Source organism: Fragaria vesca, linkage group LG6, assembly GCF_000184155.1.
Source record: "Fragaria vesca subsp. vesca linkage group LG6, FraVesHawaii_1.0, whole genome shotgun sequence".
NCBI classification, from domain to species: domain Eukaryota; kingdom Viridiplantae; phylum Streptophyta; class Magnoliopsida; order Rosales; family Rosaceae; genus Fragaria; species Fragaria vesca.
In genome coordinates, this window is record NC_020496.1 from 8,909,612 (window position 1) to 8,927,377 (window position 17,766).

A 17,766-nucleotide genomic window follows, 5' to 3' on the forward strand; every position below is an offset into this window, starting at 1 on the left:
AGACAAAATCTGATATTTAATCATGGATCTTACAAGATTGTGCTTATATTAAGAGCTGACCTGACCTAATACTTAATGCCATGGATGATTCTAGTTACAATTAGCCTTAAAAATACTAGTTAAAAACTTGTCAAACCTAAGTTGATCACATGCCTTAAGCATAATCCACCAACGAGAAATTCTACACATGCTCTTGGTCTGTACCAGATTAGTAATCCATGTGTTTAGTACAGTTTGTACATCTTGATTAAGAGGATAGACAAAATTGACTTGCTGGAGAACAAAATCTCTGACATATATAGAATCCAATAATAATTGGAAAATATTGTGTGCTGCATGTGATGTGGTCATTCCTGGTACATGTTATCAATATCACACTCTTCCATTGCAAGAAAGAAAAAGAACAAAAATAACTCTCAAAGATGTGAAAATTCAATGAAGGGATTGAATCAACTGTCTGAGCATGTTCTCGTTGCAGAATCAATGATTTACAAAACACACAAGACGTTATACTGGGAAAGAAGAGCTAGATTGGTGTCTTGTGAATCGAGTAGCATATTACATAAGGACCATTTACACCACAATTTTCCTACCTGTCAGCTTTTTACATACAATTTACGAAATCACGAGATAGCAAGTTCTAAAATTAAGCTTTATTTACCTGCTCCATTCCAGTTATCAAGCCGCTACTCTGAGCTGTTGCTTGGCTTGCCGTTGAGACCAATAGGCATGTGCGGCTAGGACTCTGTCCAAAAGCTCCTGAGGAACTGGTTCTCCTCTCCTTTGCTGAGGTGAGATCCTTGCTGTGTGCACCAATGTTTTCCACTTGTCCTGCACCATTCCCAAACCACTTAGAAATTCCACCCAACTACTTTGAGACCAAAGCCAGTATTCAGGGTGCACACACTGTTTAACTACTCAAACTTGAAAAAGCCTTGATCCAACCAATCGAAGTTTAAAAAAGATTTTGCATATTCACAGAATGATACAAACGAAAAAAGCTTAAAATTTAGTAGGCAGGGGGAAAGCCATTTTTTCTTCGTATAACTTGCAAACATTCAGGAAGTTTTACCCATAAATTATGGAGGAAAAAAAAAAAAACAGAAAACATTTCTACTATATGTAAACCAAAGGGCACACTCACCTTCAAATCCACATAAGTACGATGTTTTGCATTATCAAAAGCATGCATTTTAACATCACGCCACCTGCAAAGCAAGAAAGTAGACACGTTGTACAACTAAACATTCATCAACCCTAGCAAAAAGGACTAAGCAAACCAACCTTCCCGTTCCAAGTTTCTCAACAGCCTGAACCAATGCTTCTACTTCTGAAACAGAGAAAGGTCTCCTCATCCGGCGCTGTACATATGCTGAATGCCCAGATCTCCTATGAAAAGGAACCACAGCCAGTGGCTTTGCGGTAATTGGTGGAACTGCAACCAGAGCTTGGGATACTGGTGGAGATTTGTCAATTGAAGTACTAGCAGGAGGGAGTACTGCTTTTAAGTCTTTGTCAACACTGCTGCCCAAATTGATTATCGGAGGATTCAGAGAGATATTTGAAGTCCTTGGTCGTGAGACCAAAGACGAATGCCTGTAAACAGAAGATGATGCCATATATATTAGCTTCAAAAGAGGGGAAAGAACCATTAGTACTAAATATTTGATCATTTCACTAGCTACTTATATTATTACCTAATTAACTCCTGGCGTCTGCCAGATACAGAGGAAGGATCATCGCCGCATTGAGAATACATCAGCTTTGTATGTTTGGGCTCCAAGGAGAAACCCAAATTGTCAAGCTTGTCATCATGCGAAATCCCAGTCTGAAGTAATGTTTTGTTGTCATCTCTGACCTTCTTTCCCTGAAGCAGCATACCAACATGTAGTCCATCTCCAAGTATAGAAGTTACTGCCTCCATTACTGTCCTCTACACAAAAATTACCTATTAGATATATCACCAATTAAATTGGAATATGATAATCTAACTTCCTTGATATGCTTCGTTACCAAATCCTAAAATAATGAAGAGAACAACAATCTGTGCAAGAAATGGAAAGAAAATGCCTTAACACTCATCATACTATTGTGGCTAAAGTACAAATCCAGGAAAAGATATGCAACAACCAGTAATTTCTGAGCCCATGACCTCACCGTGAAAACATACCTTCAAAGAACCGACAGTTGCAGTTGCGGGAATTTCAAAGAAAAGCTCGGGAACTTTGAAGGATTTAATACTAAGCCTCACTGATTAACAAAAGGAAGTGTATAAGAAACTTTAGACTAAATGACAAATTGAAGAATGACGGCAGAACAGGTCCTCACATACACTCTTACCATTACGATCACTGGACTTGAGAGGTTCTCGACCTGTTGCTGAGGATGACCGTCCACTTGCTGCATGTAATAGCTTGATTATTCAAACAAACATTATATCCCCAAAACCTAAAGCCTAAGTGTAGATGAAGAGAGCATATAAGATACGAAAGCAGACAGCAATCAACATCAAACCTGCATTACAGTTGCCACCGTCCTCTCTGTTGTCAGGAGAACTAACTATGTTTTCACAGTTACAGTCTCTATCAGACGTAGCAAATGGCTTCTGGTTAAAGAACTTTCTCTTCTTAAAAGGATAATTCTTCTGTGATCTTTGATGCGCGTAACAAGGTCTCCCATTACGGTAAACTTTCCCATCTAAAAGCATTAATTCAATATCAAAGCTATATATCATAAAGAACATAACTATCTAGGAAGGTGTAATAAATACACCAGAAGTACACTAGTGAACGAGTGGTAATCATAGCTGTTTGAGAAGGTGTAATCATAGCACCTATACTCTACTTGAAACAAAAGTGGATTGTATAGCCAATTACCAGTTCTATGATAACCCCCAATCTTCATATCTGGAGCTATTCTCCAGCGCTTGGATGCCGACATATTCTTTATTTTCCTATCACCAACATTTGGTTTGTGCTCAAACTCCTCTATGATGGTACAGGGTTGGACATACCCAACAGAATTTTCGTCATCATCTCTACTAATTACTTTAACACAATGGCAGAGGAAAGAACCATGAATTTTGCAGTCCCCTGAGAAAGGCTCCTTTACATCATGTTCAGAACTGACCAGTTCAGGAGGGTTTCCTTTCATTTCTATCCAATCTTCTGAACAGACTAAAACATGGGCATTTGCATCCTTTATGTTTGTATCCTTTGAAGGTTCAGCCTCTAGTTTCCTCTTTTGTACAGCATGTGCTTTCTCTTCCTCATCAATCAAATCCCCAGATAAGGGACAGTCACTGATTACTTTGTTAGAATAGCTTCCACAAGAAGAACTGCTATCAACTGTACCCAACTTTTTAGCAAAACAAACCTTCCCCAAGTGATCATTACTTTTTGATGTTGCGCTCATCTCAAAACTGAAGTTTTCTTGTGGATGTGAGAACTGATTCAGAGTATGACTTTGTTGGTGACCTTGCACCCCACAGGCAAGTTGAGAGGCTTCATCTTCCCAGCTTCCCAACTCACACAGTTCTTCCTTCAATGAGTTTCCTTCAGTCTGTTGCTTCCCTATGATATCATCAACCATGTAATGAGGATCCTTTCCACAAGAAGCATTACTAGGTAGAGGATTTTCACTCTCCAAAAGTTTACCCGCTACACTAGCCAAAATCTCAAATGCATGAATCTGATTGTCTTCAAGTTTCTTCCTTATAGGTCCCTTTCCCTAAACCAAGGATGACAGAATGAGATCAACAGTTACTCTTAGGCACAAAAGAAAAGTTACCACGAAACTGTAAGATGGTTCATTGGAGCTTTTATTTACCCTAGCTGATCTAGAAGCTCGAGGAACCTCAGGCATTTGGTAGCCATTGAAGCCATAATCCACCTTCCTCTGTGGTACCATATCTCAGAGATTCATCACATGTAGAAAAAGTCATCAGCTAAACTTAACAAGCTTCTTTATGTTCCAAGGACGACTGAATCGAGAACCTGTCCAAAGAAAGAAAAATATTACAAACAGATTATTACCCTTTCTAATTATTAAACGATACTCATCCTACGAAGAGCACTACATGATGCACATATGATCCTAGTTTTTTCATGCTTTTCAGCAGTTACACCAATTGGTGAAGAACAATAAATTTTTAAGCAAAATTTAGCTCCGCGACTAACAAGAGTACAACAACTATGCTGATTCAATGCAGCAAAGGAAAACTCAACACACACTGAACAACAGGAGATCATGATTAAAACAAATTCCCAAAATTTTCTGCGTAACCAAATGCTGCCTTCCTGTTGGATCATTACCTTCGCAATTTCATTTAACACCCAACAATTTCTCTTCATTTCATCAAGAAAACGAGAAAAAAAAGATATCCAGTACCACTTTCACATCAACATAAGTAGTGAGAGAACAAAATAGGAATGAAATTTAGCCGAAGGTATCAATGATTAAACAAAGGGATATCAAATGCACAGGTGAGTGGAACAGTAAATGTTCAGTGTCAAACCAGACAAGAAGGCTTACAGTTAATTGGAGAACCACAAATTCATCCCATTGTAGAAAACAATATATGCCAACCTGAACCTAGATTGTACCCTTCAATTTCTGCAAAACAAAACAAAATCACACTTTCTTATGTCACAAAAACAATTTAAATATACATATTATCAACAATCTATACTATTAATAAAACAACAAGTAAAAAACATTAAACCCTGGCAGAACATAGAAACGGCAGATCCCAAACACCTCATGGTCATGGAGACCAAACCTGACTCCACCCATTTGTTTAATCTAGGCCGCCATACAGTTAACTACTTCAACATTAATAATATCTATATAAAAATGTTTCACATAATTCATAAACTTTGAAGAAAATGGTGGAATTTCAATTCCACCAGAAAGGTGAGTGGACATGAAAATGACAGATAAATTAAAGATCAAAACTTGAAGAATTTTTTTTTTTTTTAGGAAGAAAATTGAAAGAAACGAAAGCAAAAAAAGAAAAAAGAATCAAAATTTACATTGTACAAAAAAAAAAATGCTAAAAACAAAATCTGGGTTCTCATTTTTTTATGAACAAAGCAAGTACCTTTGAACGAAGAACACAGAAATCTCAGCCTGAAAAAAAACAGAGAGAATTTCATGTTTTTTTTATAATTATCAAGAGGGAGAGAAAAAAGACAGTGATTTGTTGTTGTTTAGATTAGAGAGAATCTTAAAAATTCCTCACCTATGAAAATGGGTTGTGTCTGATCACCAAAACCCCCTGAAAACCACCCAAACTGGTTTCTTAAACCCCCAACTGTTTATAGAGTTTGAAACCTCCTTCTCATCCTCATAATTGAGTTTGCCGGTAACTTTACCGGTTACACTAGTTAACAAAACCACTTGGACCAGTTCCTGCGTCTTAAACACATCACTTCTGTACTCGACACGTGTAGGTCTCTCCACTCTTGGGGGTTAATCTTATCTCGTTCACAGAAAATAGTAAAACCTCATTTTGGGTAATGAAAAGTCTCCTTGGTCGTCTCTTTGGGGTAAATTGGAAAATGTATTTGACTGTACCGTACACGAGTCGGAGGAATTTATAAACTGTCTCGAAATACCGCAGGTCTATAGTGAGACGATATGTTCACTTTTAATCGAGCAGTCCGCTTTTTCATCTTATTAACTACGATCTCAGACACGACACACGTGTAAACTCTCATTTATAAAATAATTACGTCACAACATCACTCCGACCTTTAATGATCCAATCAAGTCTCATAGGAGCAAATATTTTGACAATATATGATTGCTAATGTACCCTCTTCAGAATTCATGTCTTGGAATTATAGGAGTAAATTCTTAACGTGAATGTTGCATTGTACTGATCGTAGGGACTTTAAACTATAATGTAAAGACAAATCAAATGGAATTAATGGTTGCCAAAATTATCAAAACCCTTGTGACCATTCTTGATAAAAGTTAAAGACATGTCCCTCTTCTCATTGGGGTTTGTTGGAAAGAAGTTGTGACATGAAGCTAATTTCTCATCCAAATTTAGCTACAAAGTGCACATACAATGACCCCTATTCTAATCCCAAAAATAAGTACCAACCAAACCAAACCCTACCCACATTACCACATCACAATGGCATGAGGTCCCTGACCCCATGAGAGAGAAAGAGAGAGACAGAGCAAACATAGTAACAAAGGCAAAGAACGATAAGCTAGGAGGGATAAGGGTGGTGGTGGTTTAGTTTGTGGTCAGAGAGAGAGTAGATGAGGGAGGACCAAGTGAAAAACAATGTCTGAAAATGAGACTGAAAGCAAAAGCAGGAGCACAATTGGTCCACCACGACTTTCCCACATCGAGTGCATCAGGCAGCTCCAAACCCATGCTTCTCTGAAAAACCGCTTTGCCAAGAAATTTGGAAGAAGCTACAGTCTCACACGTGCCACCATCATACCAAAAGAGCTATAGAATTCTCAAGACTAAAACACATGCTAGACATTCAACTGCTTTCATATATGATCTTAGGCAACACATAAATGTCATAGAAAGCCAGAAACGAAGCCTATCAGAATTAAATTCCATCGTGATGTTGACTCTGAAGGAGAGCCGAGATGAAAAACAAATAAATAAATCAGCGAAAATATTATACAGGCAAGCACAATCACATTAATAACACCTTCAGGCAGCCAAATTCTAGTATTGCCAGGGGTTGAACTCTATTGATTTGACGTCAATTGCTTCAACGCTGTCCGAGTCATCTATCGCAGCCCGGTGTTCGGTGTATTTGCCATTGTATTGGTAAACTTGCAAGTCATCCCACGTTGTGGGACAGATCTCATCTGTTTTGTCAAACCATCTTGGAGTGAACTCATGACCCTTTTCTTCTCTATTTTTCTTTTCAGCTCTCTGCCTCTCCTCCAGACTGGAAGAAAAAAAATAGGTAGGCAAGTGTAAGATGTTAGCTTTCTTTATCCTGGTTTTCTTGAGAAAGAGTGCTAAATCATATAGTTCAGCATCTGTGCGGTGGATTCTTGCCAACCTTTACAACTGAATTTTGTTTATCTTCCTTACTATAGTGTGTGTTGTGTGTGTCTGTAGTGTGTTTGAGAGAGAGAGAGAGGGGAGATAGGAGACCTGCTCTTTTCAAAGCCAGCTTTAGTTAAATCTCCCTGCTCCAGCGCGTATCTATCAGGACGCAACCGAGAATCTGACGCCAGTAACTTCTTAGGAGCAGTGTCGAAGCTGTTTATTTTATGTGCAAAATATGTGTACTGGAATTTGTCATTTTCTGGAACTTTAGCAACTCTCCAAGACTGATGAAACAATTGAAGAAAATATATCAGCTTGATAAAAGGAAGTAACAAAACCAAAATAAAAAATAAACACACACACACACACACTTCTGTTTCTTAGGTCAGCTGAAATGAGCAACTATACAGGTTTTCCCCTATAAGATTCTATGAAGTTTACGGTGAAGCTTGGGTAAGAAACCAACCTCTTTCAGTTCAGTGCCAGGAAGTGGTTCACCTTCTGCGTCACAGGGTTGATAACTCATGGCCTCATTCCACTTTCCAGTCATCAATATCTTGGGTTCCTCAGTAGAATTATAAACATATCCATCAACTTCATAGCGACCAGCTCTGTACACGTTAATGAACATGAGGATAAGTACGAACTCACCATAAATCTGACACTAGTTGATATCTAAAGATTAAGTCCTTAAACCAAAACTATTTCATTATCCCAAAACACTTCATTTTTTAAGGAATCCCAAAATATGTCAATTAGCAACACAAGATCTTGCCCAAACTAGTTGTGATCCTCTATTACTGGATTTCCTCCCCTACCGCTGATCTGTTTAACATCTTACAGTTACCAACTGTTTGTAATCACTGGATCCCATGCATATATTATACCGAATCAGATAATGAGATCCCACTACATTTGACTGGCAAATGATAAAGCACATTTTTGCTGCATCTTTATGGATAATTGTTCATGAAAGGCAACTCAGATTACAACATCAAGACGGTTAACGGTTTTAAGATTTTAGGACTTCTCACTTAGTAGACATCAAGGTAGCTTTTGACATGAAACTTTACTTGAATCACCAGAATAACCTCCCACAACATGCTACTAAATAAACACTCATTATGCTACTTCAAGGAAAAGGTAGTCATACCCAAACCAGCCGCATGGTTGAAAATATAGAATCACTTTATCCCCTGTAGTCAAATTGGTCAAAACCATATCTCCTGGTGAATCAACCCATGTCCTTCCAAAAATTAAGTTGTTGACTTTTGTTGGTGGGGGTGCCAAATCCAAGACTACACCAGACTTTTTGAGGGTCAAACGTGTCCTACATTGAAAACATTCTGAAGTTAAGCAAGTTAATTACAAAAGTAAGCTTAATAAGAGAAATTAGTTCCAAAAGTTATGAACAAGGTTATGAATCGAGGGAGAATGTAGTTTCAAAAGTCATAGTTTAATGTTACCACTTGAGTTCAAAAGAGTTGACATGAGAAAAAGGTCTTTCCAAACAAAACTATAGCCATAGAGGAAGATCAAATAAAAGAATTACCTTCCAACTGGATAGATATCAATCGAGTTCCCTAAGAATTTGGTTTTCACCTTTGACGTAATGTCATATATAAAATGCTCATTTTCTGCGTGAGCAGCACTCATAGGAGGGTGATGACTAACCTGAAAGGATTATATAAAGAATATATAAGTCTTGTAATTAATACATAAAATACTATTTACATTCTTGAACTATGTTAATTATTGTGACTCTCTCAGTATCATACAATATGAGATTTCCAAAGAAAAATAAAAATAAAAACTTTTCTTTCCATGTGAAAGCAACAAAACTCAGATTTGAGAAAGGATAGCTTTGCTATAAGAACTCACCTGTTCTGCTACAAATGTAATGCCACCATGATTAACCATTTCATAAGTCTCACCAAGAATGGGGTTGAATGGCTTCCAAGTGCGTTGAAAGGCATAGTAAACAGATATAAAGAAAGATGCTGCCGCCAGAAACAGAAAGTTAGTCTACAATACAGTGCATGCATGAAAAGAGAAGGCGGGAGAGGGAAGCTGAAAACAGGTACCAGAGAGAGAGAGAGAGAGAGAGAGAGAGAGCCTGCTTACCAGAGTAAACCATTTGCATGTATGGATCCTCACATTCATCTGCCATATCTAACAGATGGGAATATTCCATCAACTGCGACAAAATTGGATGGAAAAGTGCGAGTTACATTGGGAACTGGGAGCAGATTGAACAAAGCATACAAAATTTCTATTAAAACACAGACCTCTGCCATTTTCTGTATCATAGTCATTGGCTCAAAAATAAGAACTGGAAGGGTCACCATTGATGTAACATCAGCACCTACATACTTCCGCATTTCCTTCCAGTAACCATCCCTATCCTGAAAAGAACAAGATAGAGGACTTTACGAATGAGTATGCTTGAAACACTAGGAAATATAAAGAAGGAGACAGTTTTTCAAAATCAATAACAATTGTTATATTATTATAACTACAGGAAAAGTATCTTTTTATTCTCATAATACAAATCTGCATGGAAGCTGCCAGAAGATGACATCTTACAGGATTTTATTGACTTGGCAGCTCAAACATGCCAAGGTAGATCTAATGGTAGTAAGTCGATATAAGGCCAGCCAGGTGTTGATCCACCTATCCTCCAAGGGTCCAGGATAAACATAACTAACTTGTGCATTTATAAAACCTACCTAATATGATACTTTAATAATTTGCTATTCTATTTGACACTGCCACTTCAAAGGTGTTCAGACTCAATCTAACTATAAAGTTCACCATCATGCTCACAACATAATCTTTGATAAATGCTTGTTCCAACTGTACAAGTCCACTAGAACAAACAGCATATAGGCAACACGATGTTGTCACAGCAGAGACATGTAACATACCTCCTGCTTCCACCTTCCTTTACTGGCTTCCTCATGAACATCATCAGTGCCTCCATCCGGATTGATAACCTCCAGGCCTTCGTATCCAACCAATCTGCACACCGAAAAAACACCACAACTCATCACACTCAAAACCTTCCAAATCAAAACCAGCTTCACAGCAAGCATTTAGAATCCAGTCAAACGAATCAAGTCAACACACAATCCCTAGATCACAAGTCAAAACAGTCAAGCACACATCCAATTCCACCTAATCGCAACTCATCCAAACCTAATTCAACACCGAAAAAAAACCTCAAACTAGCAACCGATCCATTTCCAAGCCGAATTCAACACAAGAAATCCAGATCAACCATCACAGCAACAGTTAAAATTGCTCGAATCAACTAAAATCGAAGAAAACACAAATCCGATAGCTAAAAACTTGCAGAAGAAGCTGGAAAAAAATCAGAATCGGATATAATACCCGTTGACGGATTTGGTGACGGCGCTGAAAGTGGAGGCTATGGAGGCGAAGAAGCCTCCGCCGCCTTGCTTGGGATCGTTGGGCGCCATAGCTCCGATTCAAAACCCTAGTCTGAGTCCGAGTCGCTCTCAAGTCTTCTTCGGTGAACCAAAATTAAACTGAGCGAAGGCAAAGAGACGTTTTTATGGTTTTGATTTTTAGAAATAGAGAGAGAGATAGAATAAAAGTGAGGTGGAATTTTCGGGGGGTTTTATATCATATAAGGGGCGAGTGAGGAACAGCGAGGATTTGTTGGCGCTAGTCGTGTTTGAAGTGGGAAGAATCGTGTTGATTTTTTTGGAGGGGTGGCGGCACGCGGTGGGGGAGGCGCGTGTGGAGAAAGATCCACAAAGGTGGCTTTATTGTGGAAGCATCGAAGGGGGAAGCCGGCGAGGGAAGCAAGGAGGACAGCGAAGACGACGTGTCGTGGAAATGTGTTAACGCGGGTTGTCCATGATTGTGTATACGTGGCCATGTGGCACCCCCTCCGAGTCAGAGAAGAAAGTTCAAGCATCTTGTCGTTTTAAAACACTAGGCAAATGAATCATATCATTCATACTTTCATATGATGAATCAAATTCGTTGTGTTTTTGCACATGATATCAACCAAAGGGAATAAATCTTTATAGAAAAGAGGATCCCATTTGAGCTTGAGCCTCTTCTAATTAAGCATATTTTTGTTTCTCCATGTCATGCTTGGGCTATTTCTACCCGTTTACCACCTCTAGTAACATTTCCATTTTTGTCAAACATTATCATTCGTTTGGTCTGTGTGGCCTACTCGTTTGAAGTCCAATAGGGTATGGGTTGGGCCTGGGTTCTTTTCTGGCCTAGGTCTAGGTCCTTTTTATTTTCTGTTTTGTGTTTTTCGTCATTTTGTTTGGTTCGGCTGGATTAGTTGTCTCTCCTCTTTGAACAAGGGCTTACGCCATGTCCAACCAGTAGGGCTAAAAATAGCTATGGAGCTAAATCTTAGCCCTAATTTCTGTACTATTCATTGATGTGACATCAACCGTCTCCAACCTGTTAAGGCTAAATTATAGCCCTAAATTATATTTTAAGATTTTGAATATAATTATGTATTCTTCTATTGTATTAGGGTGTTATTATTACATAGAGAAAATACCCATTTATTATATAAAAATACGGCTACTACCATCTGACATTGTAATTATAAAACATTTTAAAAACATTCTATTGTTTTTTCAAAAAAAGTTATTGTTTTTGTAGTTTGAATAAATTTAATTGAACCTGAAAAGAACCACATGTATCTTAAACTAAAGTTATGATCAGATGAGAAAAAAAAAAGAGCTAATAGATGAATAGGTAAAAGATATTAAATGGTGTTTAAATGGAGTTTGTTGTGGGTCCACATATTAAACAAGCAATTTCTCATAAGACTAAAATGCATTGTCATGGTCAAATTTTGCCCTTAACAATGCCTTTTAGCCCTAAGAAGTAGCCCTTTAACCCTTAACTAGATGGGTTGGAGATGGAAATGGTTAAAATTTGGGTATTTAGCCTTTTAACCTATGGGTTGGAGATGACTTTAGTATTTTGGTAGGTTGATGTTAGTCTGTCGTGTCGGTAGGGCCATGTTTTGGTGTCATTTTTAAGGACTATTAGTTTTAATATCAGTTATTTCTTGTGTCAATATAATGAGGAGGTTGTTTGTACGTAACCAAAAATCGGAATTGAAAGTTCTTAATAATTTCATTTCCCTTCTTTTTCGAAACCATTGAAAAAGACAATGAAACTATTTCCAATTCTTTGAACTAAACAAGGTCTGAGTGCATGTTTGTTACAAAAGATTGTCTAACCCAAGTGTAAATTCTAATGGAGTCCAACACTGCTCAAGCCAAGCTCATTCTAAAATAAGCCAACCCATGACTATAATCAAAACTAACATCCACCTAGTGCAACCCAGAAGGCAAGAAAAATCCAACAACCAGCAACATCAATTCCACACTAGATTTCTCAATGTTAAAAACATAATATAAATTATAAATTTGAATGCTCAGTAAATTCATTATAACCAAACGTCGTGGTAGGCATGATGGATCTAACATCTGAAGGCAAAGAGAAGCCCAACAACGAAGTCGAGGCAGGGGAAGGCGGTGACGTGGTAGGACAAGGCATCTATGGTTGATGGCGACGATGTTGTAGGGGAAGGAGGCGACGGTGCTGCGCTCAATGACGGGGTTGAAGACGAAAGGAATTTTGGTGAAGGTGCGAACGTGAGAACTAAAGGAGGCTTACAAAAACTCACCAATATTGTGTCTCTATGTAAAAAGGTGTAAGAGGCTTTTTGGGACTCTCTAGTCCATTAAATTTAGTCTTTGGTTGTTCCCAAACATGAGATTTATGGGCTTGGACTATAAAAGAGTCGAGTCCCCTTGGTCCCATGTAACAAATATGTTATATAAATTTTTTATTCTTACTCATAAAATTAGATTTAATAGTGGATTTCATAGTCCAGTACAATTTAATCTAGTGACATTAGTCTATTTTTTATGAGTTGGAGGTAATAAGTTCGACTCACGATATACTTGTTTGTTTTGACTATTTTTTTTGTTTGTTTGATAAAAAAAATTAGTGGATGTCATAGACACAAAATTTTCAGTTACATGATGACCATGTGATATTACAATTTATTTAAAAATAAATCTTCTTTGAATGTTGCATTATTTAATTTGATTGGAATATCTGTTTTTGAGGAAAAACCCAAATGGTTGTCCATCATCAATTAGGTCATCATAAGTCATAACAGCTTAACAGTGGATTAGCAAAAATAATGCATTCATCCCCCTAATATACTGCATTAATTTAATACTCAATCATACAACTCTTATCTTTGGCATTACTCAATCACTTCATTATTCACTAAATATCGGTGCCACACCATGCGGCCATGCCTATGCAAACTAGTTTAAACTACACACCAAACAAAAGTTCAAGTAGCCCTATATGTTTACTATTGTAATCGATCTTGTGAAACAAGGAATTATAATCAAAATTATAACCCCAATCATTGCTAATGGTTAAGATATGTCATAAAAATTAAATTATTTTCTTTTATTTTAAATCAATTTTAGATATCTACCGATTAAATACATAATTCAAACTATAGGGATTATAAAGGATTACAAAATGGTAAAGATTCATAAAACACTAATTACAATTGCCTCCTCCCAAGAATTACTCCTCCTTTAAAGGGATTATAAATGAAATAAGAAGCCTTCTAAAGTTGGCCCATAATTCATGTTTACAATAAGAAAAACAAAAATTTGTCCATGTTTTGCAAACTATCGTTAAACAATTCGAACAAAGCACCTCAAGTCCTCAATCGTGTGCCAGCTCTTACTTTGAAACGCCACGTTTCAAAATTTTCCACAGTCAAAACGAGAAGGAGAATTTCTTAAGGCTAAAGCATTGGAGAGGTGGGCGCCATCTCCTTGTCGGCAACACGAAGCAGTTCATTGTAGCTCAACTACTGATCCCCATTGACCCTCATTTTCCTACCCTCTTGTGTTTCTTAACCTTCTTCAGTTTCTTGATCACCCTGTTTCACTTCCAATGGCGGCAGAGTCTCAATCAGGCGCCCAGCCGCGGCTCAACTCCAGGCGCCACTACAACGTGGTGCACCCTGTTGACATCGAGACACCTCCTCTGACGTCACCTGCTCCGGCCACTCCCACCGTGTTCCTGGAAGTCAAGCATTTCAAGAAATGGGTGGTGTGGTTGATACCTACCTTTGTTATCATCAATGTGATCATGTTTGTTATCACTATGTATGTCAACAACTGCCCCAAGAACTCGGTTTCTTGCATTGCCACGTTTTTGGGGAGGTTCTCGTTTCAGCCTTTTAAGGAGAACCCTCTTCTTGGGCCTTCATCTTCTGCGTGAGTCTTTTGTTGTTGTTGTTGCTGGATTGGATTTAATTCAATTGGGTTTGACCTTTTTAGATTGATTGATGGTTGGTGATTGTTGGTTTTAGGTTGCAGAAAATGGGTGCTTTGGATGTGAAGAAGGTTGTTGATGATCACCAGGGGTGGCTTCTCATTACTTGCAATTGGCTACATGGTGGTGTTTTCCATTTACTTGCTAACATGTTGAGTCTTTTGGTTATTGGGTATCGGCTAGAGCAAGAATTCGGCTTTGGTATGTAATCAAAAATCTGTTTGGTTTGGAGTTTTTCTTGTACTACATGTTGTTTGATGATTATAAGCTAATCTCATCATTTGAGGACTTATAGTGCTTCTTGCAAAATGCTACTTTGGATGTATGACAATATGAGAGAAGTTCGGTTTCCAACTTTCCATTGTGATTGATATGAAGCATTTTTGATGATATTATCTTCTTTGTTTGTTTTATGATAGACGCTGGATGCTGTATATTCGTGTCGATTTACGAATTTAGCTCTGGTCTCGTGCTAAATTTTCATGTGCTTTGTTGCAGTGCGTATTGGGTTGCTATATGTCATCTCAGGACTAGGTGGGAGTTTGATGTCTTCACTTTTTATCCAGTCAAATATCTCTGTTGGTGCTTCGGGTGCACTTTTTGGATTGCTGGGAGCCATGCTGTCTGAGCTTATCACTAACTGGACAATATATGCTAGTAAGGTAAGAATTTAACTGCCCAGAAAAAGCTTCACATATACAAGAACTTTTGTGATCACTAATTCCTTATCATTATTATTCAGTTTGGAGCACTTTTCACCCTCCTGATCATCATTACGATCAATTTAGCAGTGGGAATCCTCCCACATGTGGACAACTTTGCTCACATTGGAGGATTCCTTTCGGGATTCTTTCTTGGGTTTGTGTTTCTTATCCGTCCTCAGTTCGGATGGGTTAACCAAAGATATGCTCCTCCGGAGTTCAGAGCATCTGAAGTTAAATCAAAGTTCAAGACCTATCAGTGCATATTTTGGATCCTTTCTCTGGTTATTTTGATTGTTGGGTAAGCGAATCTGTTTCTATGCTCTCCTAGTACTTTCCATATGAGGTTGTCATCTCAGTTTTTTAGGTTACTGTAAAGTTGAATTACTAGCAAAGAATATAAAAGGGTTCTTTAATTAGATTTAGCAAAACTTGGAGAAGAAATTAAACCTCCTTAGTTGATGATATCTTGGAAAAGAGTGCTTTGCTTGACAGCCAAGCTCATTACGGTGACATATCAGTCTTCTAGTAGATGTTATGCACCAGTTAATAGATTTATTACTATCTCCTTTGGAACTTGATGTTTTGCTCATCACCAGTTTCCGCCCCAACTTTGTTGGCTTTTGATCATTAAATGTGGTGGAAGCACTGAAGTAGATGGTATCTGACATTTTAGGTGTTCAATGTAATCATAGAACTTGGTTTCTTCAGTAGGAATGCAGATCCTAATTAAGCATATACACAGAATGATAGAAGCTTTTCAAAAAGTAGTGTCTCCAAATTCCAATATTCATCCAGAAATGAAACATCTATTGCGTGGAGAAGGTTTATTTTTGTGTTAGTACGAAAATCATATTGAAAGTTGGAAGAATACACAAGGAAAACATCAATGCAGTTTGTGTTAGTACTTGTTATTCAGATCTACTTATTCTTGAACCTTCCATAGAGCTATTAGAATTTGGATTTTTGCTATATGTATACTGATGTAAAATGTAGAATATGAACGTTGTTTGGCTCATTTGACAGATTTACTGTTGGCCTGGTTATGCTTATCCGGGGAGTTGATGCAAATAAACATTGTTCTTGGTGTCATTATTTGTCTTGTGTCCCAACATCAAAATGGAGCTGCCGGTCAGAGCCTGCATACTGCTCGGTAAGTAAAGCAAACACTTTCCTTCCCTTCTGTGCATGCTATTATATATGGATATGCAGTCATTTGTAAAACCAGTCCATTTCCTAAAATGAGCCTCTTTCTTTGCTGGGTTTAAGGCTTGATCTACTCAATATTTCATTTATTTCATCACCTAAACCATGAAATAACTAGGAAAGAAAATAAAAAAACTGATGGAAAGGTATTAAGGTAATTGTAATGTTATCCTTCATACCTGCAAGGTTGGAAATGATCCTGAAGGTGGTGTAAAATAATAAAAGCATGGTGATCGGCACGGTGTATGCACACCTGTTTAATTGGTTATTATGAGTGGTGATTGTGATTTTCTGTGTCAAATGGATTTGGTCATTAGCAAGCTAGAGTGAACTGTTTTTGGTGAGTCTTGTTCTGTGTACAAGAATGGTTAACTTCAAGTCCAATTACATATGGCACCATTAGAGTTTGATAACGATTCTCTCTGATACTGATCTTGTGACATACAACTGCATCAATCTGATTCGTTTGTGCAATAACCTTATTGCAGTCAACCCAGACAGGTGACCAGCTCTTTTTAACATGCTCGAGCAATGGAAAGAATGGCACATATACGTATGCAAATGCAAGCAGCTCTCAGATCCAGGGATTGTGTTCTCAGCTTTGCAGTTGATGTATGAAGAACACATGGACATATATCAAGTTGGCATCACTGCGTAGATGTATAAATTAATTTCCACAAGCAGGTTTTTGTAATACCAGTTACCATATGCTTCTTATTACTGTGTAATCTTCATTCTTGATTTTTACGCTAATTCGTTGTTCATTCTCTTTCTTCTATTTCTTTTTTCTTCTTTGGACAATAAGTTGCAGTCTCTCTTATTACTATTATTATTTTTCTTTATTTGTTAGACGGAATGACAGATCTTATTAAAATGAAATATGAAAACTAACGTACTTGGGGGAAAAAGAATCCCATGAACTATGTCGATCACATAGCAAATCATACCTAGCTAACAAATTCGCCACTGCATTCTGCATTTGTCCTTAGAGCATAATGAAGAGATGAAGTTGGGAGCAGCTTAAGACCTTCAACAATATCTTAGTGAGATATAACTAGATCAATGTGAACCACTTCAAAAGTCTCCCATCTGCAAATGTTCAAATTTACAGCTAGAGTCGTCTGCCATTTGCTGGTGTGAATAAAAAATTCCTAGGCAACCTATAGTAGCGGTTGTTGAACTGTTGGTGATCGAGGGTAAACTATTAGAAAATGACTTTTGGATAGAAAAGAGAAGACTCATTAGAAAATTACTTGCTAGCTCCATATATTCCGGGAGTGTAACACTAGCAACTTGAGTTAATAAACTCTAATCATACAGCATACTATCTTAATTGTGTTTATATATAGAACCTTGAATGCTGGATCGGTTTAACTTGCTGCATCTTCATCTGCACATTTCCAGTTTCAGCTTCGTTCAGTTTCGGCA

At 37.7% G+C, this 17,766-nt stretch overlaps 2 protein-coding genes and 1 pseudogene across 3 annotated transcripts; 1 reads left to right on the top strand and 2 right to left on the bottom strand.

The window, feature by feature from the left end:
* Positions 1-425: 425 nt before the first annotated feature.
* On the bottom strand, positions 426-4,611 carry LOC101313228 (telomere repeat-binding protein 5-like). The gene is made up of 10 exons (XM_004302673.1): positions 4,534-4,611; positions 3,829-3,995; positions 2,877-3,729; positions 2,515-2,697; positions 2,341-2,400; positions 2,171-2,250; positions 1,698-1,933; positions 1,285-1,596; positions 1,145-1,208; positions 426-831 (listed from the first exon to the last, which is right to left on the bottom strand). The coding sequence occupies exons 2-10, from the start codon at positions 3,907-3,909 to the stop codon at positions 679-681; spliced, it is 2,022 nt and encodes a 673-aa protein (XP_004302721.1). The 5' UTR covers positions 3,910-3,995; positions 4,534-4,611; the 3' UTR covers positions 426-678.
* Positions 4,612-6,688: 2,077 nt separating this feature from the next.
* On the bottom strand, positions 6,689-10,665 carry LOC101312650 (oxysterol-binding protein-related protein 3A-like). The gene is given in 10 exon segments (XM_004302671.1): positions 6,689-6,932; positions 7,145-7,323; positions 7,506-7,650; positions 8,193-8,369; positions 8,592-8,713; positions 8,921-9,039; positions 9,164-9,236; positions 9,328-9,444; positions 9,967-10,060; positions 10,433-10,665. Coding segments are annotated over 10 exon segments (1,359 nt in total). The 5' UTR covers positions 10,522-10,665.
* A 3,221-nt stretch (positions 10,666-13,886) lies between these two features.
* LOC101296397 lies at positions 13,887-17,192 on the top strand (annotated as a pseudogene). The gene is made up of 5 exons (XR_184888.1): positions 13,887-14,373; positions 14,469-14,632; positions 14,930-15,433; positions 16,159-16,285; positions 16,827-17,192. The product of XR_184888.1 is annotated as an uncharacterized LOC101296397 (transcript).
* The last annotated feature ends 574 nt before the right edge of the window (positions 17,193-17,766 follow it).

Excerpts from the sequence above, each read along its gene's own strand:
- LOC101313228 (XM_004302673.1), bottom strand. The coding sequence starts at position 3,909 with ATGGTACCACAGAGGAAGGTGGATTATGGCTTCAATGGCTACCAAATG. Across the intron at positions 2,698-2,876 it reads TGGGGGTTATCATAGAACTG|ATGGGAAAGTTTACCGTAAT; the intron begins GTAATTGGCTAT and ends TAATGCTTTTAG. Across the intron at positions 1,597-1,697 it reads AGACGCCAGGAGTTAATTAG|GCATTCGTCTTTGGTCTCAC; the intron begins GTAATAATATAA and ends TTCTGTTTACAG.